A 26441-nucleotide genomic window follows, 5' to 3' on the forward strand; every position below is an offset into this window, starting at 1 on the left:
TAACACACACACAAACACAAACGAAAAATAACACACACACCCAAAAAAAAAAACACACACAAAAAATAACACACACACACAAACACATAAAAAAAAACAAACACAAGAACACAAAAAAAAACTCACACACACACACACACAAAAACTTACACACACACACACAAACACACACACAAAAAATACACACACACACACAAAAACTGACACACACACGACAAAACTAACACACACAAAAACAAACACACACACACACACACACACACACACAAACTAATACACACACACACACACAAAAAACTAACACACAAAAAAAATAACACAAACACACAAACACACACTCAAACTTACAGACACACACACAAAAACTTACATACACACAAAAAATAATAGAAACACACAAAATATCACACACACAAACACAAAAAATTAGAACAAAACTAAATATATAACTTGAAAAAACTCAATTACATTAAAAATTAAAATTACACACACACAAAAACTTTCAAACACTCACAAACAACCACACCAACCCAAACAAAATTACACACACACACACACAAGAAAAATTAAACGCACACCCCAAAACATAAAAACACAAACCTCACCAAAATTACACACACACACAAAAAAACTTACACACACACACACACACACACACAAAAACTTACACATTAACACAAAAACTTACATGCACACAAAAACTTACATGCACACAAAAACTTACACACACACACACACACACAAAACTTACACACACAAACACACTAAAACTCACACACACACACGCCAAAACTTACACACACACACACACAAAAACTAACACACGAACACAAGAAAAAAACTCACACACACACGCACAAAAACTTACACACACACACACACACACACAAACAAACAATAAACACACAAAAAAGAAAACATACACACACACTCAAAAAATAAAACACAACAATACAAAAACAAACACACAAAAAAAAAAAAACATACACAATAAAACCAAAAAAAAAAAGCAAAAAAAAACTTAAAATCATAAAAAAAATAACACACACACACACACACACAAAACTTACACACACACACACACGAAAACTCACACACACACAAGCCAAAACTTACACACACACACACAAAAAAACTTACACATTAAAACAAGAAAAAAATTCACACACACACGCAAAAAAACTTTCACACACACACACACACACAAAACTTACACACACACACACAATAAAACTCACACACACACGCCAACAATTAAACACACACAAAAACTTAAACACACACACACACACACACATACATACACAAAAACTTACACAACAACACAAAAAAACTCAAACACACACGCACACAAACTTACACACACACACACTCACAAAAACTTACACACACACACACACCAACAAAAACACACACACAAAAAAACAAAAACACACAAAAACATACACAAGAACACGAAAACTTACACACACACACACGCGAAAACTTAAACACACACGCAAACACTTACACACACACACACAAACTTACACACACACACACACACACACACAAAAACTTACAAAATCACATTGAAAATAACATGCACACAAAAACTAATACACACACACACGAAAACTTACACGCACACGTAAAAACTTACACACACAAAAGCTTACACACACAAAAACTTACACACAAACACATACACACAAAAAATTACACCTACACGCAAAAAATGACACAAACACACACACAAAAACTTACACACACAAAAAATAACAAACACCCACAGATACACACACAAAACATACACACACACGCAAAAAAAAACACACACACAAACAAAAACATAAACACACACACGAAAACATACGCACACAAAAAAACTTACACACACGCACAAAAACTTACACACACACAAAAACTTACACACACGCACAAAAACACGCACACGCACAAACACAAAAACCTTTTCCGGCGAGTTAGGTTAGGTTAGGCTAGATTAAGTTAGGTTAAGTTAGGTTAGGTTAGCCCACGTACGCTTCACTTAGGTTAGCTTAGGTTAGGTGAGAGACAGGGCGTACGTAGGCTAACCTAGCCTAACCTAACTTAATCTAACCTAACTTAATCTAATCTAAACTAACCTAATCATACACCTAACTTTTGCCTGTCTCTCACCTAACCTAACCTAAGTGAAGCGTACGTGGGCTAACCTAACCTAACTTAACCTAACTTAATCTAGCCTAACCTAACCTAACTCGCCGGACAAGGTTAGGTAAACTTAACATGAGCACTCATGATAATTTAACATAACCTAACTTAAACATGTAGACATATTTCTATTTATTTATTAACTTTTATTTATACCTAACCTAACATATTGTTTTGGAGGTTAGATGAACGAGTTTGAACGAATGCCTTTAACAATAGAATGAGTCCCTCATTTTCTAATTTAAAAATTTTAGGGGTAAATCCGTAACACAAAGGAGCTAAAATTTAATTTTAAATTAGAATAGAACCTAAAATTTTTAATCTCTTTGAGAAAAAAACAGAAGCAAAGCGGAACCCTTTTATTTTATTGTAAAAATTATAAGATAAATTTGAATTTTTTATGTCTTTGAGAAATTAAGAACTGAAGTGTGAGCTTTTTTCATTTTCATTCACGTAACCTTGTCTAAATTAACCTTAAAAATGAAATAAAGGTATGTCGACTTTGCATATTTTATTCAACATATCCGACAAATGCGCTGGAGGGTGACATTCCTGTCGACTTTTGGAGGATGTTTCCCCATTTTTCGGTAATCATGGCGATTTTCTCAAGCTCTTTTCTCAAGGTCATAGCTTTTGACTGATAACACTAACATCAAAACTTAAACGGTCAGAAATAAAGGCTGTTTCCAAAGATTTAGAATAAGAAAAAAATTGTCAGGTGTGGGACTCGAACCCATGACCCCGCATGGGGACCAGATCTTGAGTCTAGCGTCTTAACCATTCGGCCAACCCGATTTGTAAGCAATTCTTGATCATATTCATATTTTAATTTAGTTTCATTGGTAAAGTTCAGAATTGAGCTAACTTTTTTCTCTTCTTTAAGAAAATTCAGAACCTCGTCTAATTTAACCTTTAAAAATGAAATAAAGCTATGTCGACTGTGCATATTTTATTCAACATATCCGACAGAGCACTGCAGTGGTGTATTTCTGTTGACTTTTGGAGGATGTTTCTCCATTTTTCGATAATCAGGCAATTTTCTCAAGCTCTTTTCTCAAGGTCATAGCTTTTGACTGACGACAATAACATCAAAACTTAAACGGTCAGAAATAGAGGCCGTTTCCAAAGATTTAGAATAAGAAAAAAATTGTCAGGTGTGGGACTCGAACCCACGACCCCATATGGAGACCAGATCCTAAGTCTAGCGCCTTAACCACTCGGCCAACCCGACTTGTAAACAATTCTTGATCTTATTTATATTGTAATTCAGTTTCATTGGTAAAGTTCAGAATTGAGCTAACTTTTTTCTCTTATATAATAAAATTAATAAGATACTTTTAACATTTTTAACTTTTATAGTTTTTTTTTATTTAATCTATTAAATACAATAACAATGGAGTTTCTTAATAAATTATTTTAAATTATTTTTTTATTTACATCACAATAATGTATTAAAGAAAAAAAAGTACATAATAAAAATTTTACATGAATTTGGGGTAGACCCCACGAACCCCTCTGGGGACCAGATATTGAGTCTACAGCCTTAAACACTTGGTCAACCTGACTTGTAAACACTTCCTGATCTTATTCATATTGTAATTCAGTTTCTTTGGTAAAGTTCAGAATTGAGCTAACTTTTTTCTCTTCTTTAAGAAAATTCAGAACCTCGTCTAAATTAACCAAAAATAACTTATGGAGTTACCATACGAAGGTCAAAACTATGGCTCGTGAGGGGATCGAACCCTCGACCTTCGCGTTATTAGCATGACGCTCTAACCAACTGAGCTAACAAGCCATTAAAAATATTATCACTCTAACACTTAGATTTTGTTTTCGTGTGTGTGTGTGTGTGTGTAAGTGTGTGTGTGTGTGTGTGTGTAAGTTTTTGTGGGTGTAATTTTGTTTGTTCTTGTAATTTTTTTTTTGCTTTTTATTTTGGGCGTGTGTGTGTATGTTTGTGTGTGTGTGTGTGTGTGTGTGTAATTTTTTGTGTGTATATTATTTTTTGTTTGTAAGTATTGTAATGTATGTGTATTAGTGTTCGTGTGTGTGTGTGTGTAAGTTTTGGTGTGAATGTTAGTGTTCGTGTGCATGTGTAAGTGTGTGTGTGTGTGTGTGTGTGTGAAAGTTTTTTTGTGTGTGCAAGTTTTTGTGTGTGTGTGTGTGTGTATGTGTGTAAGTTTTTGTGCGTGTGTGTTAGTTATTGTGTGTGTGTGTGTAAGTTTTTGTGTGTGAGTTTTAGTTTTAGAGCGTGTGTGTAAGTTTTTGTGTGTGTGTGTGTTAGTTTTTGAGTGTGTGTTTAATTTTTTGTGTGTGTGTGTGTAAGTTTTTGTGTGTATAATCTTTTGTGTGTGTAAGTTTTGAAGTGTGTGTGTATGTTTTCGTATGTGTGTGTATATGTTTTTGTGTGCTTTTATGTTTTCGTGTGATTGTGTTAGTTTTTGTGTATGTGCGTGTGTGTGTGCTTGTGTCTGTGAGTGTGTGTGTAAGTTTTTGCGTGTGTGTGTGTTAGTTTTCGTGTGTGTGTGTGTAAGTTTTTGTGTGTGTGTGTAAGTTTGTGTGAGTGTGTGTTAGTGTTTGTTTTTGTGTTAGTTTTTGTGTGCATTTATGTTTTTTTTTGATTGTTATTGTTTGCATGTGTGAGCAAGTTTTTGTGTGTGTGTGTGAGTTTTTGTGTGTGTGTGTGTAAGTTTTTGTGCGTGTGTGTAAGTTTTTGTGTGTTTGTAAGTTTTTGAGTGCATGTAAGTTTTTGTGTGCATTTAAGATTTTGAGTGTTTTTGTTAGTCTTTGTGTGTGTGTAAGTTTTTGTGTGTCTATGATATTGAGTGTGTATTTAAGTTTTTTTTGTGTTTGTTTTATTTTGTGTGTGTTTGTGTGTGTGTTTGTTTTTTTTTGTGTGTTTTAGTTTTGTTTGTTTTTTTTTTTAATTGTTTGTGTTTGTTTATGTGTGTGTGTGTGTATGTTTCTTTGTGTGTAATTTTTTGTATGTGTGTGTAAGTTTTCGTGTGTGTGTGTGTATGTTATGTGTGTGTGTGTGTGTGTGTGTGTAATTTTTTGTGAATGTTTGTTTTATTTTGTCTTTTGTTGATGTGTTTTTTTTTGTGTATGTGTGTGTGTGTGTGTTAGTTTTTGTGTGTGTGTAAGTTTTGGAGTGTGTGTGTGTGTGAGTTTTCGTGTGTGTGTGTGTGTGTATTTTTTGTGTGTTTGTTTGTGTTTTATTTTTTGTGTGCATGTAAGTTTTTGTGTGCTTGTATGTTTTCGTGTGAATGTGTTTGTTTGTTCGTGTGTGTGTGTGTGTGTGTGTAAGTGTTTGTGTGTGTGTGTAATTTTTTGCGTGTGTGTTTATTTTTTCGTGTGTTTGTGTGTAATTTTTCGTGTGCTTGTTTTAGTTTTTTTGTGTTTATGTTTTGTAGTGTGTGTGTATGTTTTCGTGTGTGTGTGTGTTTAAGTTTTTTGAGTGTGTGTGTGTGTAGGATTTTGTGATTGTGTGTGTGAGGTTTTTTGTGTTGTTGTGTTAGTTTTTGTGTTTGTGTGTGTGTGTGTGTGTGTGTATGTTTTGTGTGTGTGTATGTTTTTGGGTGTGTGTGTGTGTTTTCGTGTGTGTGTGTGTGTATGTTTTGTGTGTGTGTGTGTGTGTGTGTGTGTAAGTTTTTGTGTGCATGTAAATTTTTTTTTGAATTTAAGTTTTATTGTGCATGTGTAAGTTTTTTGTGTGTGTGTGTGTGTGTAAGGTTTTTTGTGTGTGTGAGTTTTTGTATGTGTGTAAGTATTCGTTTGTGTGTGTGTAAGTTTGTGTGTGTGTGTGTGTGTGCAAGTTTTTGTGCGTGTGTGTGTGAGTTTTTTCTTGTGTTCATGTGTAAGTTTTTGTGTGTGTGTGTGTGTAAGTTTTGGCGTGTGTGTGTGTGAGTTTTCGTGTGTGTGTGTGTGTAAGTTTTGTGTGTGTGTGTGTGTAAGTTTTTGTGTGCATGTAAGTTTTTGTGTGCATGTAAGTTTTCGTGTGCTTGTGTAAGTTTTTGTGTGTGTGTGTGTGTGTGTGTAAGTTTTTGTGTGTGTGTGTGTAAGTTTTGGTATGTGTGTGTGTAAGTTTTTGTGTGTGCGTGAAAGTTTTCATGTGTGTGTTTGTGTAAGTTTTTGTGTGTTTATGTAAGTTTGTGTACGTGTGTGTCTTTGTTTTCGTGTTTTTGTATTTGTTTGTGTGCTTTTATTTGTGTGTGTGCATTTTTTTTTTTGTTTTGGTGTAAGTTTTTGTGGGTGGTTGTGTTTAAGTTTGAGTTTTTCAAATCTTATGTTTGTGGTTGTATGTTTTTTGTGTGTGTGTGTGTATTTTTGTGTGTGTGTGTGTGTGTGTGTGTGTATTTTTTTGTTTGTGTTTTTTTTTTGTTTTTTTGTTTGTTTGTATAAGTTTGTGTGTGTGTGTGTTTGGGTGTCTTATTTTTTGTGTGTGTTTTTTTTTGCTTTTGTGTGTTTGTTTTCTTGTGTGTGTGTGTGTGAGTTTTGTGTGTGTGTGTGTGTGTGTGTGTGTGTTTTTTTTTGTGTGTGTGTGTGTGTGAGTTTTTTTTTGTGTTCATGCGTATTTGTTTGTGTGTGTGTGTGTGTGTGTGTATTTTTTTTTGTGTGTGTAAGTTTTTGCGTGTGTGTGTTATTTTTATTGTGTGTGTGTGTTTTTTATTTTTGTTTTTGTTTGTTTGTGTAATTTTTTGTGTGAATGAAAGTTTTTGTCTGCATTTAAGTTTTCGTGTGCATGTGTTAGTTTTTGTGTGTGTGTGTGTGTGTAAGTTTTTGTGTGTGTGTTTGTAAGTTTTTGCGTGTGTGTGTAAGTTTTTGTGTGTGTGTGTGTAAGTGTTTGTGTGTGTGTGTAAGTTTTTGTGTGTGTGTGTGTAAGTTTTTGTGTGTGTAAGTTTGTTTGTGCATGCATGGGGATCGGGGGAGGACCTTTGGGGCCCAGGGAGGGCGTTTGGGGATCCGGGGGCCCTGGCGGATTGAGTGGTCTTTGGGGAGCCCTGGGGGCCTTGGGGGACGGGGGGTGGGCCTTTGGACGCCCTGTTGGCCGTGTGGGGACGGGGGGTGGACGTTGGGGGGTCGGGGGGCCCCTTGGAGGCCGGTTGGCCCTTTACGAGCCCGGGGGACCGTTGTGGACCAGGGGAGGGCCTGGGGGGGTTCGAGGAGGGCGTGTGGGGGATAACATTTTGAAATTTTTACTTTTGAGTTTACTTTTTTTTTGCGGCGCTTCCCTGTGGCGCATCCCCTGCGGCGCTTTCCTGACCCACGGCGCATCCCTGCGGCACATCCTGCGGTGCTTTCCGGGCCCCCGGCGCATCCCGGCGGCGCTTCTCGGGTCCGGGGGACCTTGGGGGGCGGGGGGGGGGCCTTTGGGGCACAGGGGGGGCGTTTGGGGCACAGGTAAGATCTTTGGGGGTCCGGGGGGGCAGTTGGGGGCCAGGGGGACCTTCGGGAATTGATTGATGGCAATTGGGACCCCGTTGGTCCTTGGGGAGCTCGATGTACCGGTGTGGGGCCTGGGGATGGCCGGTAGTGGGCTGGGTGGGCCGGTGGGGGCGCCGGTGGCCCTTTGGGAGCTTGGGGGACCTTTGGGGGCTGGGGGAGGGCCTTTGGGGGCCCGGGGAGGGCCTTTGGGGGTCCGGGGACCCTTTAGGAGCCTGGGGGACCTTTGAGGACCGGAGGAGGACCTTTGGGGGCCCGGGGAGGGCGTTTGGGGATCCGGGGGCCCTTTGGGAGCTTGGGGGACCTTTGAGTAGCGGGGGCTTCCTTCGGGGTTGGGGTAGGGGGATTGGAACCCTTTGGGGTTTGTATTTCTGAATGTAATTTTTCCCTTTGTCCTTATGCGTTCTTCGGTACAACCTCGCAGAGAATTTAATTTTTTCATTATAGCTTTTGTCACCCCAGTATCTACCCATTATTCTGGTAGCAACTTTTTTCTTATGTTTTTTCGGTAATCTTCATCATTATCATACCGTTCCTTGCTCTTTTGTCTAGCCTGCTCAATTGTTGCTTCTCTATAAAGCTTATCATTTTGATAACGCTCCTTGATCTTTTGTTTGGCTGTCTCAATTTTTACTTCTCGATACAACTGGACAGTTGAATACCTTTGCTTTCGGGGTTGGGGTAGGAGGATTGGAACCCTTTGGGGTTGGGTTAGAGGACCTCACAACACTGTTCAAATGAAACTTGTGTATTATAACGACCACAGAGTTTCACCTTTAAATTCTCTTCTAAAATCTCTTCAAAAATCTTCTTTTAAAATGTCTCTATCTGTTTCGCTAAAAAAGTTCCATAACCTGTCTAAAACGGTTTCGCCCAAATAATCCCTAAAAGCAAATTCAACGTGTTCCTTTGTTATTAGCATCTCTGTGCTAACAAATTTCAAATTAATATGAAGACTTCTCGCGCGATAAAACAATTCATCGCTAAGATGTTTCTTGCCTAATTGTTTCCATGGCATTTGGTTATTAATATCCTTTGGAGTTCGACCAGTAGAACTGTTCCCGAGGCAAAGACATTAATGATTTTGGATCTATTCCTGGAGAAATGTTTCTAGGCGAAAATTTTTAAAGTCTGACAGATGATGTCATTGATTGATTGATCTGTCAAGAAAGGGAAAATTAATTAGTTGTTTCTAAGGGGAATTATTGATTCACGATAGGTGAACTGAGGTCGACAGCACAGGTGTTCTGACTCGTGACAGCATCACGTGGTTTATGGTTTTCTCAGTGAGAAAGTTCCTGTTTTTTCAAATTCTCACCGACAAAAACCATAAAAACATACAAAAATGTGACAAACTTCCTGTTTTTTCATTCTCACTGACAAAATCCATAAAACCATCCATAAATGTGACAAAATTCCTGTTTTTCAAATTCTCACTGACAAAGTCCATAAACCACGTGGTTCTATGCCCATATAAGGAGCCCCAGTAGGAGATATTATGGCATCTCTACTATTATGGTTGATGGATGCTACTTGTTTCTACCTAACATGAAAACAATATCCCAGATCTATCACTATGTCCCCCGTGAAGTCAAGGGTCAATAATATAAATGACAGACTGTTTGTCTGCAATCCCACAAATCGACATGCTTAAAAAGGAAGGGCGTATCCGCTGTAGCCTACAGGGAGACGGCCCTTGAATGACATAAAACGTTCCATTTCATATGTATCTGGCGCAATCAAATGAGCAACTCAGTTGGGTAATTCAATTCAGTTGGGTAATTTTTGAGTTAAAGTAAGCGTTCAGACGCTGGGCTCATTATTGGACCAAGTCTCAAACTCTTTGAATCTTGAATCGGATTTGTCAGAATCTTGAACTTGATTGGTCAAAAGCTCAACAATTTTGAACTTTGAAATCCAAGACCGAGTCCACGCTAAAGGGCCTAAAGCACGGCTAAAGGGCCTTTCCGCTGACGACAACCCCCTCCAAATGGGTATACACTGCTTCGCGCATGAATTAAATTTTAGGTATGGAAAGGTTTGAACACAGGGGAGAGACCATGAGGCCTTTCCCGCCCCTCAAAATCTTGAAACTTTAAAAATATTTCCCAAGATTTTTACTCTTGCAACATTTTGGCAATTTTTAGTGATTTTCTTTATTTACCCCGCCACCCCCTCCTTCCATAAAATAGATGTGTGCGTACGCGACTAGTCTTGAGATTGCTTACGTCGCAAAAACTCACAAAAACATAAGAGCAGATACAACTACAGGTGAAAGACTCCAGCTTACATCAAAATTCTCGATTCCAGCCACTCCAGTTCGAGAACTCAATTTCCCAGCGTTTCCATCAATGGAACAATTACGAGCGGTCGTTGATCTTAAGCAGCTTTCACTTTTTTACGAGCTTATAGCGGAAGTAATTGTTTTTTTATTACAAAGAAAAGACAAAGCAAAATATGTCAGTGATACTAAACACGAATCAGTGATACATACTATTTAAAAAAAATGCTGTGGCATGAAGGTAAAGAGCTGAGTTAAAACTAAAACACCGTTTCAGATGCTTAGTCTAAGTACAACTTTTCCAAATGTAAGAAGGGAGATATACTGTCCACTGTTGGCCTAAGAACAAACTTGTTAGAGACATGCACAAGGCCGTATCCGGAGGAGTGGGGATTATGGGTTTGACCCCCCCCCCCCCCAAAAAAAACAAATTCTGTCCTACTCATAAAGTGATAAAATTGTATATAAAACATTGTACTTGTTAAGAATCCGGTAAACACACGAGAAAGACCGCATCGATATCTCAAAAATTCTTAATGAAAAACAGGTTTTCGCTGCATATAATTTGTACTTTACTGAAAAAAATTCAAATGGATTTACTGAAAAAATGTGCAATGTCAGTTTAATATACATATGCTGATATTTATTCCTTAAAATCGTAATTAATTTTTGGATTTCTTAAAGTTATAGCAATTAAAACATTTAGAAGAATTTTTTTCAGTAAAGTACAAATTATATTCTGGCTTTTAGAAAGCATGGGGTTTTAGAACCCTACTCATATTAATTTTTGCTCGTTTTGAGTTTGACTCTGTTATTTATTTTAATTGTTGTTTGTTTTGGGGTTTCATTTATTTATTAATACTGATTTGTGGTAGTCGTATGCTTGGTAGATTATTTGATTCTATTTTTGTTCATTTTGGTTTAATGGAGTTCTTTACTTTTTTTTGAAAAAACTAATTTTGTGGAAAATGTTTTTTTTAATTAATTTCTGTTTGTTTTTACATTGACATAGTCGTTAGACTGTTACATGATATTTAGACTATTTTGAATAAAATGGCTATCTCAAAATTTCTATTAAATGCATTTCGGGACAATAAGACGTGTGTGTGTATGTGCTGTGTGGGGTGGGGGTAGCTACCCTACGATCACTTTCACTCTTAAAAAGAGTACTAGAGCGTCTGATTACCAATCCAATGAGGCCCCTCCGAAGTTTATATGACCCTGCTTTCTACAAAAACCTTATATACCCTCAGGGCTAACTTACAACCCTTGCCCTGAGGGATAGGAGGATTTATTATCCTCAAAGACATAATTTCCAGACCTTTCAATTACGTTGAACAAAATGTTTATCTCAAAATTTAGGTTGTAAGCATTTAGGGAAATGATGGGCGTGGGGGGGGGGGGCATTTGCCCTCTCATCACTTTCGACTAATAAGAAAGGCGCGAGTCCTCTCAATTTCCAAACGAATGAGCCCTTTTTGAAGCTTCTACGACAAAACTTTCAATGAAAACATTATATGCCCCAAGGGCAAAACTTACAACCCTTGTCCTGTCGGCTTTGGTTGGAGGGTTATCATCCTCAAAAACATAATTCCCATACCTATCAACTAACTTGAAGACAATGGTCAAATCAAAATTTTTATCGTAAATGTTTGGGGTAATGATGGGTGTTTGGGGGGGGGGGGATTCTCCCCCCCCCCCGATTAATTTCGACTATTAAAAAGGGCAATAACTCTCTCAATTTCCAATCGAATGAGCCCTTTTTTAATTTTTTACGACAACGCTTTCTATAAGAACCTTATATGCCCCCAGGGCATAACTTACACCCTTAGCCCTGCGGGCTGGGGGGGGGGGGGTGTCACACTGAATCAACAAAATGGCTATACCAAAATGTTGATTGGAAGTTTTTGGGGAAATGAGGGGCGTGGGGGGGGGCATACGCCCTCCAATCGCTTTTGACTATTAGTAAGGGCACTAGCCCTCTTAATTCACAATTGCATGAGCCCTTTTTGAAGTTTGTGCGACAACATTTTCTGTAAAAAAAAAACTTATGTGCCCCCAGGGCATAACTTATAAATTTTGCCCTGGGGGCTGTGGGAGGTTTGTCATCCTCAAATACATAATTTCCGGACCTTTAAACTACTTTGAACAAAATGGCTATCTCGAAATTTTGATTGAATGTGTTCAGGGAAATAGTGGGGGTGAGAGGGTTGTTAGTTGCCCTCCAATCACTTTCGATTATTAAAAAGAGCACTAGCCCTTTCAATTCCCAATCGAATAAGCCCTTTTTAAAGTTTCTACGACAAAAAATTATATAAGAACCTCATATGCCCCCAGGGCATAGCTTACAACCCTTGTCCTGAGGCTTGTGTGGGGGGGGGGTGTCATCCCCAAAGACCTAATTTCCAGAACTTTAAACTACGTAGAACAAAATTGCTATTAAAAATTTTGATTGAATGTGTTGGGGGAAATGGTAGGCGTGAGATGGGGGTTAGTTGACCTTCAATCGCTTTCGACTATTAAAAAGGGCACTAGTTCGTTCAATTTCCAACCGAATGAGCCCATTTTGACGTTTCTAAGGCGACGCTTTCTATAAAAACCTTTTACATCCACAGGGCATAATTTACAACATTTACCCTGAGAGACTTGGGGGGGGAGTGTCGTTCTGAAAGACCTAATTTTCAGAACTTTCAACTACGTTGAAAAAAATAGCTATCTCAAAATTTTTATTGGATGTGTTTGGGGAAATGGTGGGCGTAAGAGGGGAGTTAGTTGCCCTCCAATCAATTTCTACTATTACAAAGAGCACTAGCTCTTTCAATTTCCAATCGAATGAGCCCTTTTTGAAGTTTCCACGACAACCCTTTCCATAAAAACTTTATATGCCCCCAAGGTATAACTTACAACCCTTGTCCTGACGGCTGTAGGGAGGGGGGGGAGTTATCCTCAAATACATAATTTCCAGAACTTTCAACTACGTTGAACAAAATGGCTATCTCAATATTTTGACTGGATGTGTTTGGGGGAAATAATGGGCATGAGAGGGGGGTTAGCTGCCCTCCAATCACTTTCGACTATAAAAGGGCAATAGCCCTTTCAATTTCCAGTCGAATGAGCCCTTTTTGAAGTTTCTACGACAACACTTTCTATAAGAACCTTACATGCCCCCAGGGCATAATTTAAAACCTTTGCCCTGAGGGTTGTGGGCGGTTGTCATCATCAAAGACCTGATTTCCAGAACTTTAAACTACGTTGAACACAATGGCTATCTCAAAATTTTGATTGGATGTGTTTGGGGAAATTGTGGGCGTGAAAGGGGGGTTAGTTACCTTGCAATCACTTTCTGCTATTATAAAGGGCACTAGCCCTTTCAATTTCCAATCGAATGAGCCCTTTTTGAAGTCTCTACGAGAATCCTTTCTATAAAAACCTTATATGCCCCCAAGGCATAACTTACACCCCTTCCCCTGAGGGCTGGGGGGGGGTTGTCATCCTCAAAGACCTAATTTCCAGAACTTTCAAAATGTCTATCTCAAAATTTTGATTGGATGTGTTTTGTTTAATGGTGGGCGTGAGAGGGGGGTTAGTTGCCCTCATGTCACTTTTGACTTTTAAAAAGGGCACCAGCCCTTTGAATTTCCAATTGAATGAGCCCTTTTCGAAGTTTCTACGACAACACTTTCTATGAAAAGCTTACATGACCGCAGGGCATAACTTACAACGCTTGCCCCGAGGGCTGTGGTGGGAGTGTCCTCCTCAAATATATAATTTCCAGATCTTTCAACTATGTTGAACAAAATGGCTTTCTCAAAATTTTGATTGGATAAGTTTGGGGAAATGGTGGGCGTGGAAGGGGTGTTAGTTCCCTAAGAGTTAAAACGTCATTCATAAAAACATTATTTCCCGTAGCCTAACTCTCCAAGGATTTGCTTAAATGGTTTGCATTATGCAGTTTACGAGAGATATGAGACAGGATGAGAGAGGTAAAGAAAGAATGGGAGAGGGAAGGAGGGAACTTAAAATTGATACCTGTCTTCGGTTGCCTAATGACGGATTATGAAGCTCATCTAAAGTCGGCCTCTGCCCGACTCTAAGAGAAAAAAGGTTGCGATAGTTATCAATATTTGGCAGTGCTTCTCTGGTGAAATGTCTCCAAGATTTCTGGTGCATGGTGCCAACTCCTTGAACGGTGTTGCAGTAAGGATTATGATGTGTCAACAGGGCTGCAGGGGATTCAGCTCGTTCCGAGTCATTCGGCAATGTATCACTAACTCGGATCTTACCCAGCTCGACATCGTGGTCATGTTTGCCACCCTGAAATTTCCATAAAATACTTATATATTTATTGCAAATGTATAACACACACTTGAGAGATATAAATACCAATGGAATTTAAACAAAAATGGCAGAAACAGATCCACAGAATTTAAACCTTTGGAACGAACCAGGATATTCGTTTCAGTGGAAGGTGGGGGGGGGAGATGTTAGACTTGAAATAAAACATATTCTTTAATTTTTCCTAAGGGAGGGTAGCCTACTGGCTGTTTTAGGCGGCTATTCACCACCTATTCTCTCAGCTTCTGTGTACATATGGTCTTAGTTATAATTGTATAAGATTTCATCCCTTGGAGGGGAAGCTGAGACAATTCTTTTAGGGATTTATAACAATAAAATATTTTTAAGCTAACTTTTCAATTTTTTTAGAGGGGGTGAGTGCTTCTGACCAATCAAACGGGAATACGCCTTTCCCCATGTGAATGTATGGTATTTTCTAAGGAAGTTGTAAAGTAATTTTGAAGCCTTTTCTTCCGTTTGGTTACAAACAGAATAGGCACTTAGGTTGATAAGAAATTCAACAAATACTCAGGACAAACCTATGAACAAAAGAATTCATTCCAACAAAAAGTAACATCATGGGAAGTAATGATATAGACAATGAGATTGGACCCAATATGTGTGTTAACCAATGGTTAAAAGGCAAGAACATTTCTATTCGGGATTTTTTTCAGGAGGGGGGGGGGTATCACAAAAACTTTAAAAAACGCATCCAAATTCGTTTATATGCATTTTTATACTTTTTTACGATTCGGACAAAAATTTGGGAGCGGGGGGGGGGTGAATTCAAACCATCATATACATATATATATATATATATATATATATATATATATATATATATATATATATATATATATATATATATATATATATATATATATATATATATATATATATATATATATATATATATATATATATATATATTAGGGTGGTCCTTATTTTTCAAAGTAGGATTTCTTCAGCAGGCACCCCCTAATCTTGTTTCTATTGTTAAAATACCACAGAATCCCAAAAAAGAGCCAAATATATTGACATTAAGAGGTCCCTACCAGAGGTTAAAATTTTTGTTTACTGCATGCTCATTGCTCAAAGCTGCATGTCTTGCGCAGTTTTCAACATTTCAACAGTCAACACTACACTATAGGACAGTAAGGTAGCTTTATGAACTGCTGGACTTATTTACTTATTTATCTGTAGGCTTCCCACAATGCATTTCAACACAAGACGTCATTTTTGTTGTATGTAATGTGAGTGAAAATGCAAATTTCAAGCTTTTATTAGTTTTATGAACTACAATATATTAATTATGCTTCACACTGATACAGGTAACCTTATTAATCTGATACTTTGTTCAGACACACTGACACTAACACAGCAATGAGTCACAGCATGGACTGCATGATTTGTACAAGTGACAGTACTGATGCAATATTAAAACCAACTACAAGAAGTGAAACAGACATATGGCTCATCGGGCAATTGTCAGACACTCTGATTTCAACAAAACTACCGTCGAAGAAGGAGGTCATGACGCTATTCTATCACTACAAGCAAGTGGCGAACAAGACAGTCTGTGAAGCAGCACATTCCACAGCCAATGACGTCCTTGCAGTTTGGACAAAGGCACACATTCCAACAAGGCTCAAGAAACATGTGGTAGTATATATATATATATATATATATATATATATATATATATATATATATATATATATATATATATATAAAGCTGACTGGTCAACAAACACAGAGTCGCTATATGAATGTCCGAAATGTTTGTTAAATATCCTTATTTCGGACTTTCACCTGTGAATGTCGGCATTCACCAGATTTCTGTCTTTCACGGTAACATACATATGCAATGGTATTCAAATTCTTTGGTTTTTGGCATGACATTATGCATTTATGAGAGTATTATGACAAGCACGGGAGTGGGAAAAAACGTTGTAAATTACGACCAATCAATGTTATGTTCCGCTTGGTTGTATAGCTAGCTCTGCCTGGTTCTTCATTAAAAAATGGTCTTCTGATAAAAGAAACAGGTATATCAGATATCAATATTACTAGCAGCTTGAAACTACTAGATGAATTGGCAAAAGGGTTTTAAATGGTTATATCAATGGTTGCCACAGGGCTTAAAAAACCACAAGACTTGTGGTTGTATCATCACTATCTTTCAAGAAGATATCTTACGCGAAGTCAGCATAGTCATTTTACACGCAAGAAATGGGAGTAACTTACTTCATGTGTAAGAGTCTAAGAAAAATAAACGGCTTCAAGTCCAAAGGAATGCGCAAAAATAAATATTTTTTGGTTCCCAAGTTTAATCGCTCAAAAATCACATTGGGAGATTAAAGTCACTAGATTTACAGGTATATCACCCGCAGCAGGAACTCTGATCACATTTGGTATTTCTTTTAGAAAAAAACCGGCAATATTGTATTCCCCTCGTTGGAATGCAGCTGCTCTTTGAGATTTAACGACTCTTCCTAATTGATTCGCTAGAACAAAATTAATAATTGACATAAGCTATAGCAGGACAGGTAGTTTTCATTACGATCCTGTAAATACTATCGAGAACCTTTCGCACTGTCGCTGTATTTAAACAAAGTAATGTAAATTTGTGTATATATGCGCATAATTATGCTATTTATAGGTTAAATACTTTGTAAAAGTCAAACATAGTCTGCGGCGAAGCATTTATTCTGTGTCAAACCGCTTTTCCAAATATACTTGCCATGTTTTGCACATATCAGTCAATGCCAAGAGCTCCGAAATTTTTTGGGGATGATCCAGTTGCATCTCATAGTACTTCGAATATACAAAAATATACGAGCCATCCAGAGTCTAATGTGAATTAATTCATAAAAAGAAATGGCGAGACAATACAAGTTAAAGATGTCATTCGTTGACCTCTTTAAAAAAAAATTTGATTTTTGTCTAGGACTGTCTAGCAATGTTTTTTTTTTTTTTTGTTTTTTTTGCAGAGTGACCATGTAATCATTTTCTTTTCTTTCTTTGTGCTAGTGGTTAAATAAAACGTATGCCTTATCCCACCTTTAAAGATCATGGAGCCTTGATAGGGATTAGTGCTTATTTTTTTTTTATCTAGGACTGTCTAACAGAGTTTGTTTTGTTTTTGCAGAGTGATCATGTAATCATTTTCTTTTCTTTCTTTGAGCTAGTGGTTAAATAAAACGTATGCCTTCTCCCTCCTTTAGAGGTCTTGCAGCCTTTATAGTGATTATTCTTTTTTTTGTCTTTTTTATCTTGGAATGTCTAACAGTGTTTGTTTTGTTTTTTCAGAGTGATCATGTAATCATTTTCTTTTCTTCCTTTGAGCTAGTGGTTAAATAAAACGTATGCCTTCTCCCTCCTTTAAAGGTCATGGAGCCTTTATAGGGATTAGTGCTTCTTTTTTTTTATCTAGGACTGTCTAACAGTGTTTGTTTTGTTTTTGCAGAGTGATCATGTAATCATTTTCTTTTCTTTCTTTGAGCTAGTGGTTAAATAAAACGTATGCCTTCTCCCTCCTTTAAAGGTCATAGAGCCTTTATAGGGATTAGTGCTTTTTTTTTATCTAGGAGTGTCTTGCAGTGTTTGTTTTATTTTTGCAGAGTGATCATATAATCATTTTCTTTACTTTCTTTGAGCTAGTGGTTAAATAACACATATTCCTTCTCCCTCCTTTAAAGGTCATGGAGCCTTTATAGGGATTAGTGCTTTTTTTTTTTTTTTGGACTGTCTAACAGTGGTTGTTTTTTTTTTTGAGAGTGATAATGTAATAATTTTATTTTCTTCCTTTTTGCTAGTGGTTAAATAACACGTATGCCTTCTCCCTCCTTTAAAGGTCATGGAGCCTTTATAGGGATTATTGCTTTTTTTTACTTTTCTTTTTTATATAGGACTGTCTAACAGGGTTTGTTTTGTTTTTTCAGAGTGATCAAGTAATCATTTTCTTTAATTCATTTGAGCTAGTGGTTAAATAAAAAGTATGCCTTCTCCCTCCCTTAAAGGTCATGGAGCCTTTATAGGGATTATTGTTTGTTTGTTTTTTTTTGACTGTCTATCAGGGTTTGTTTTGTTTTTGCAGAGTGATAATGTAATAATTTTCTTTTCTTAATTTGTGCTATTGGTTAAATAAAACGTATGCCTTCTCCCTCCTTTACAGGTCATAGAGCCTTTATATTGATTAGTGGTTCTTTTTTTTTATCTAGGACTTTCTAACAGTGTTTGTTTTGTTTTTTCAGAGTGATCAAGTAATCATTTCCTTTTCTTTCTTTGAGCTATTGGTTAAATAACACGTATTTCTTCTCCCTCCTTTAAAGGTCATGGAGCCTATATAGGACGGTCAAGTAGTGTTTGTTTTGTCTTGGAGCCTTTATAGGGATTAGTGCTTCTTTTTTTTATCTAGGACTGTCTAACAGGGTTTGTTTTGTTTTTGCAGAGTGATCATGTAATCATTTTCTGTTCTTTCTTTGAGCTAGTGGTTAAGTAACACATATGCCTTCTCTGTCCTTTAAAGGTCATAGAGCCTTTATAGGGATTAGTGCTTCTTTTTTTTTTATCTAGTACTGTCTAACAGGGTTTTTTTTTTTTTTCAGAGTGATCATTAAATCATTTTCTTTTCTTTATGTGATCTCGGGGTTAAAGACAAAGTATCCCATCTCCCTACATTTAATATCATAGAGCCTTGATTGGGTTTTGTGCTTCTTTTTTTTTATCTAGGTATGTATAACATTGTTTTTTTTGGTTTTGCAGTGTGATCATGTAATCATTTTATTTTCTTTCATTGAGATAGTGTTTAAATAAAAATTATGACTTATACCTCCTTTAAAGTTCATAGAGCCTTTATAGGGATTATTGCTTCTTTTTTTTTTTATCTAGGTATGTATATAAGGGTTTTTTTTGGTTTTGCAGAGTGATCATGTAATCATTTTCTTTTCTTTCTTTGAGCTAGAGGTTAAATAACACATATCCCTTCTCCCTCCTTTAAAGGTCATAGAGCCTTTGTAGTGATTAGTGCTTCTTTTTTTTATTCTTTGACTGTCTAACCGGGTGTGTTTTAGTTTTGCAGTGTAACCATAAAATCAGTTTATGTTCTTCATTTGAGCTAGTGGTTAAATAACACTTATCACTTCTCCCTCCTTTAAAGATCATAGAGCCTTGATATGGATTAGTGATTCTTTTTTTTTTTATCTAGGACTGTCTAACAGGGTTTGTTTTGTTTTTGCAGAGTGATCATGAAATAATTTTCTTTTCTTTCTTTGAGCGAGTGGTTAAATAAAACGTATGCCTTCTCCCTCCTTTAAAGGTCATAGAGCCTTTATAGGGATTAGTGCTTCTTTTTTTTTATCTAGGAATGTCTAACAGTGTTTGTTTTGTTTTTACAGAGTTATAATGTAATCATTTTCTGTTCTGTAATGGTTCTAGTGGTGAAATAACACGTATCCTGTATCACTCCATTAAATGTCATAGATACTTTATATGGATTAGAGCTTCTTTTTTTTTTATCTAGGAAATTATAGAATTGTTTGTTTTATTTTGCATAGTGATGCTGTAATCATTTTATTTTCTTTCTTTGTGCTAGTGGTTAAATAAAACGTATCCCTTCTCCCTCCTTTAAAGGTCATGGAGCCTTTATAGGGATTAGTGCTACTTTTTTTTTTATCTAGGACTGTCTAAAAGGGTTTGTTTTATTTTGCAGAGTGATCATGTAATCATTTTCTTTTATTTATTTGTGCTAGTGGTTTAATAAAACGTATCACGTCTCACTCCTTTAAAGGTCATGGAGCCTTTGTAGTGTGTAGTGCTCCTTTTTTTTTATATAGGGCGGTCTAACCGTGGTTTTTTTTGTTTTGAAGAGTGACCATGTAATCATTTTATTTTCGTTATTTGAGCTAGAGGTTAAATAAAACTTATGCCTTCTCCCTCCATTAAAGGTCATGGAGCCTTTATAGGTATTAGTGCTCCTTTTTTTATTATCTAGGACTGTCTAACAGGGTTTGTTTTATTTTGCAGAGTGATCATGTACTAATTTTCTTTTCTTTCTTTGAGCTAGTGGTTAAATAAAACGTATGCCTTCTCCCTCCTTTAAAGGTCATGGAGCCTTTATAGGGATTAGTGCTCCTTTTTTTTATCTAGGACTGTCTAACATGTTTTTTTTTATTTTGCAGAGTGATAAGTTAAGCTGTTTCTGTTATTTATTTTTTCTAGTTGTTTAATATATCGTATCACTTCTCAATACAATAAATATCATGGATACTTGCTATTGTGTAGTGCTTCCTTTTTTTTTATCTAGGGACTGTCTAGCCGTGGATGTTTTGTTTTTGCATAGTGATCATGTACTCATTTTATTTTCTTTCTTTGAGCGAGTGGTTAAATAAAACTTATCACTTCTCCCTCATTTAAATGTCATAGAGCCTTTGTAGGGATTAGTGCTTCTTTTTTTTTATCTAGGTATGTCTAACAGGGTTTGTTTTGTTTTTGAAGAGTGATCATGTAATCATTTTCTTTTCTTTCTTTGAGCTAGTGGTTAAATAACACGTATTCTTTCTCCCTACTTTAAATGTCATAGAGCCTTTTTAGTGTTTATTGCTTCTTTTTTTTTATCTAGTAATGTATAAAAGTTTTTTTTTTATTTTGCAGAGTGATAATGTAATCATTTTCTTTTCTTTATTTGAGCTCGTGGTTAAATAAAACGTATCCCTTCTCCCTCCTTTAAAGATCATGGAGCCTTGATAGGGATTAGTGCTTATTTTTTTTTATCGATGACTGTCGATCAGGGTTTGTTTTTGTTTTGAATAGTGATCAGGAAATGAGTTTATGTTCGTTATTTGAGCTAGTGGTTAAATAACACGTATGCCTTCTCCCTCCTTTAAAGGTCATAGAGCCTTTATAGGGATTAGTGCTTTTTGTTTTTGTTTGTTTTTTTAATCTAGGTCTGTCTAGCAGGTTTTGTTTTGGTTTTGCAGAGTAACCATGTAATCATTTTCTGTTTTTCCTTTGAGCTAGAGGTTAAATGACACTTATCCTTTCTCCCTCCTTTAAAGGTCATGTAGCCTTTAAAGGTATTAGTGCTTTCTTTCTTTTTTTTATCTAGGACTGTCTAACAGTGTTTGTTTTAGTTTTGCAGAGTGATCATATAATCATTTTCTTTTCTTTCTTTGAGCTAGTGGTTAAATAACACATATGCCTTCTCCCTCCTTTAAAGGTCATGCAGCCTTTATAGGGATTAGTGTTGTTTTTTTCTTTCTTTTTTCTCATCTAGGACTGTCTAACGGGTTTGTTTTGTTTTTTCTGATTGATAATGTAATAATTTTCTGTTCTTCCTTTGATATATTGGTTAAATGAAGCGTATGCTTTATCCCTCCCTTAAAGGTCATAGAGCCTTTATAGGGATTAGTGCTTCTTTTTTTATCTAGGACTGTCTAGCAGTGTTTGTTTTGTTTTTGCAGAGTAAACATGTAATCATGTTCTTTTCTTTCTTTGAGCTAGAGGTTAAATAACACGTATGACATCTCCCTCCTTTAAAAGTCATAGAGCCTTTATAGGGAGTAGTGCTTTTTTTACTTTCTTTTTTTTTATCTAGGACTGTCTAGCAGTGTTTATTTTATTTTAGCAGAGTTATCATATAATAATTTTATTTACTTTATTTGAGCTAGTGTATAAATAACACATATTCCTTCCCCCTCCTTTAAAGGTCATGGAGCCTTTATAGGGTTTAGTGTTTTTTTTTTTTTTTTTTCATCTATGTCTGTCTAACGGTGGGTGTTTTGTTTTTGCAGTGTGTCAAAGTTATAATGTTCTGTTCTTTCTTTGAGCTGTAGGTTAAATGACTCGTATGCCTTCTACCTCCTTTAAAGGTAATAGAGCCTTTACAGGGATTAGTTATTTTTTTAGTTTCTTTTTTTTTATCTATGACTTTCTATCAGCTGTTATTTTGTTTTAGCATAGTTATCCTATAATAATTTTCTTTAATTTCTTTGTTCTTGTGTTTAAGTAACACATATTACATCTCCATCCTTTACAGTTCATGGAGCCTTTTTTGGGTTTTGTGCTTTTTTTTTTTTTCATCTTTGACTGTCTAACAGGTGTTTGTTTTGTTTTTGCTGAGTGATCATGTAATCATTTTCTGTTCTTCCTTTGAGCTAGTGGTTAAATGACGCGTATTTTTTCTCCCTCCTTTAAAGGTCATAGAGCCTTTATAGGGATTAGTGCTTTTTTGTTTTTTGTTTGTTTTTTTAATCTTGGACTGTCTAGCAGTGTTTGTTTTGTTTTTGCAGAGTAACCATGTAATCATTTTCTTTTATTTCTTTGAGCTAGTGGTTAAATAACACGTATCCCTTCTCCCTCCTTTAAAGGTCATGGAGCCTTTATAGGGATTAGTGCTCCTTTTTTTTATCTAGGACTGTCTAGCAGGGTTTGTTTTGGTTTTGCAGAGTGATCATGTAATCATTTTCTTTTCTTTCTTTGAGCTAGTGGTTAAATAAAACGTATGCCTTCTCCCTCCTTTAAAGGTCATGGAGCCTTTATAGGGATGTGCTTTTTTTCTTTCTTTTTTTTAATCTAGGACTGTCTAGCGGTGTTTGTTTTGTTTTTGCAGAGTGATCATGTAATCATTTCCTTTTCTTTCTTTGAGCTATTGGTTAAATAACACGTATGCCTTCTCCCTCCTTTAAAGGTCATGGAGCCTTTATAGGGATTAGTGCTTGCTTTTAGTGCTTCTTTTTTTATCTAGGGACTGTCTAGCAGCGTTTGTTTTGTTTTTGCAGAGTGATCATATAATCATTTTCTTTACTTTCTTTGAGCTAGTGGATAAGTAACACATATGCCTTCTCCCTCCTTTAAAGGTCATGCAGCCTTTATAGGGATTAGTGTTGTTTTTTTCTTTCTTTTTTCTAATATAGGACTGTCTAACGGTGTTTGTTTTGTTTTTGCAGAGTGATCATGTAATCATTTTCTTTTCTTTCTTTGAGCTATTTGTTAAATTACACGTATGCCTTCTCCCTCCTTTAAAGGTCATGGAGCCTTTATAGGGATTAGTGCTTTTTTGTTTTTTGTTTGTTTTTTTAATCTAGGACTGTCTAGCAGTGTTTGTTTTGTTTTTGCAGAGTAACCATGTAATCATTTTCTTTTCTTTCTTTTAGCTGGAGGTTAAATAACACGTATGCCATCTCACTCCTTTAAAAGTCATAGAGCCTTTACAGTGATTAGTGATTTTTTTACTTTCTTTTTTTTTTTCTAGGACTGTCTAGCAGAGTTTGTTTTGTTTTTGCAGAGTTATAATATAATAATTTTATTTAATTTATTTGAGCTTGTGTTTAAGTAAAACTTATGCCTTATCCATACTTTTAAGGTCATGCAGCCTTTATAGGGATTAGTGTTTTTTTTTTTCTTTTTTTTCATCTAGGAATGTCTACATGGGGGTGTTTTGTTTTTGCAGATTGACAAATTAATCATGTTCTTTTCTTTCTTTGAGCTTGTGGTTAAATAACACTTATGCCATCTACCTCCTTTAAATGTCATTGAGCCTTTACAGGGATTAGTGATTTTTTTAGGTTCTTTTTTTTTATCTAGGACTTTCTAGCAGGGGTTGTTTTTTTTTTGCATAGTGATCCTATAATAATTTTCTTTACTTTATTTGTTCTTGTGTATAATTAACAACTATGACTTCTCCCTACTTTAAAGGTCATGCAGCATTTTTTGGGTTTTTTGTTTTTTTTTTTTTTTTTTTCATCTAGGAATGTGTAACGGGGGTTTGTTTTTTTTTTATTTTTGTTAAAGTAATAATTTCCTTTTCTTTCTTTGAGCTATATGTTAAATAAAACGTATGCCTTCTCCCTCCTTTAAAGGTCATGGATCCTTTATATGGATTAGTGCTGTTTTTTTTTTTTTTTGTTTTTTTTATATATGACTGTCTAGCAGTGTTTGTTTTGGTTTTGCAGAGTAACCATGTAATCATGTTCTTTTCTTTCTTTTAGCTAGTGGTTAAATAAAACGTATGACATCTCCCTCCTTTAAAGGTCATAGAGCCTTTACAGGGATTAGTGCTTTTTTTACTTTCTTTTTTTTATCTAGGACTGTCTAGCAGCGTTTATTTTGTTTTTGCAGAGTGATCATATAATCATTTTCTTTACTTTCTTTGAGCTTGTGGTTAATTAACACATATGCCTTCTCCCTCCTTTAAAGGTCATGGAGCCTTTATAGGGATTAGTTTTTTTTTTTTTATTTTTTTAATCTAGGACTGTCTAGCAGTGTTTGTTTTGTTTTTGCAGTTATCATGACATCATTTTCTTTTCTTTCTTTGAGCTACGGGTTAAATAACACGTATGCCTTCTCCCTCCTTTAGAGGTCATGGAGCCTTTATAAGGATTAGTGCTTTTTTGTTTTTTTTATCTAGGACTGTCAAGCAGTGTTTGTTTTGTTTTTGCAGTGATCATGCAACCATTTTCTTTTCTTTCTTTGAGCTAGTGGTATAATAACACGTATGACTTCTCCCTCCTTTAAAGGTAATGGAGCCTTTATAGGGATTAGTGCTTTTTTTACTTTTTTTTTTTATCTAGGACTGTCTAGCAGTGTTTGTTTTGTTTTTGCAGAGTGAAAATGTAATAATTTTCTTTCCTTTCTTTGAGCTCTCGGTTAAATAACATGTATGCCATTACTTCCTTTGAGCTAGAGGTTAAGTAACACATATGCCTTCTCCCTCCTTTAAAGGTCATGGAGCCTTTATAGGGATTAGTGCTTTTTTTACTTTCTTTTTTAATTTAGGACTGCCTAGCAGTTTTTTTTTTCAGAATGATCATCTAATCATTTTCTTTTCTTTCTTTGAGATAGTGGTTAAATAACACGTATCCCTCCTCCCTCCTTTAAAGGTCATGGAGCCTTTATAGGGATTAGTGCTTTTTTTACTTTGTTTTTTTTTTATCTAGGACTGTCTAGCAGTGTTTGTTATGTTTTTGCAGAGTGAACATGTAATCATTTTCTTTTCTTTCTTTGAGCTCTCGGTTAAATAACACGTATGCCTTCTCCCTATTTTAAAGGTCATGGAGCCTTTAAAGGGATTATTGCTTTTTTTACTTTCTTTTTTAATCTAGGACTGTCTAGCAGTGTTTGTTGTTTTTTTCAGAATGCTCATCTAATCATTTTCTTTTCTTTCTTTGAGATAGTGGTTAAATAACACGTATGCCTCCTCCCTCCTTAAAAGGTCATGGAGCCTTTATAGGGATTAGTGCTTTTTTAATTTCTTTTTTTTTTATCAAGGACTGTCTAACAGTGTTTGTTTTTTTTTTGCAGAGTGATCATGTAATCATTTTCTTTTCTTTCTTTGAGCTAGTGGTTAAATAACACGTATGTCTTCTCCCTCCTTTAAAGGTCATGGAGCCTTTATAGGGATTAGTGCTTTTTTACTTTTTTTTTATCTAGGAATGTCTAGCACTGTTTGTTTTGTTTTTGCAGAGTGAACATGTAATCATTTTCTTTTCTTTCTTTGAGCTAGTGGTTAAATAACACGTATGTCTTCTCCCTCCTTTAAAGGTCATGCAGCCTTCATGAGGGATTAGTGCTTTTTTTTACTTTGTTTTTTTTTATCTAGGACTGTCTAGCAGTGTTTGTTTTGTTTTTACAGAGTGAACATGTAATCATTTTCTTTTCTTTCTTTGAGCTCTCGGTTAAATAACACGTATGCCTTCTCCCTCCTTTGAAGGTCATGGATCCTTTATAGGGATTAGTGCTTTTTTTACTTTCTTTTTTTATCTAGGACTGTCTAGCAGTGTTTATTTAGTTTTTTTCAGTATGATCATCTAATCATTTTCTTTTCTTTCTTTGAGATAGTGGTTAAATAACACGTATGCCTCCTCTCTCCTTTAAAGGTCATGGAGCCTTTATAGGGAGTAGTGCTTTTTGAATTTCTTTTTTTTTATCGAGGACTGTCTAGCAGTGTTTGTTTTTTTTTTGCAGAGTGATCATGTAATCATTTTCTTTTCTTTCTTTGAGCTAGTGGTTAAATAACACTTATACCTTCTCCCTCCTTTAAAGGTCATGGAGCCTTTATAGGGATTAGTACTTTTTTTCTTTCCTTTTTTTTATCTAGGACTGTCTAGCAGTGTTTGTTTTGTTTTTGCATAGTGATCATTTAATCATTTTCTTTTCTTCCTTTGAGCTAGTGGTTAAATAACACGTATGC

At 35.8% G+C, this 26441-nt stretch overlaps 1 protein-coding gene across 2 annotated transcripts in view; it reads right to left on the reverse strand.

The window, feature by feature from the left end:
- Window positions 1-26441, reverse strand: part of LOC148951487 (bumetanide-sensitive sodium-(potassium)-chloride cotransporter-like) — a 199734-nt gene that overhangs the window by 144285 nt on the left and 29008 nt on the right. For both annotated transcript variants that reach the window (XM_089090907.1, XM_089090906.1), the window contains one exon: window positions 13946-14230. In XM_089090907.1, the coding sequence (XP_088947033.1) occupies window positions 13946-14230 (285 nt within the window). The remainder of the gene's footprint in view (window positions 1-13945; window positions 14231-26441) is intronic.

This window comes from Artemia sp. Qi Xiang Cuo, chromosome 6, assembly GCF_049724085.1.
Source record: "Artemia sp. Qi Xiang Cuo chromosome 6, ASM4972408v1, whole genome shotgun sequence".
NCBI lineage: Eukaryota > Metazoa > Arthropoda > Branchiopoda > Anostraca > Artemiidae > Artemia > Artemia sp. Qi Xiang Cuo.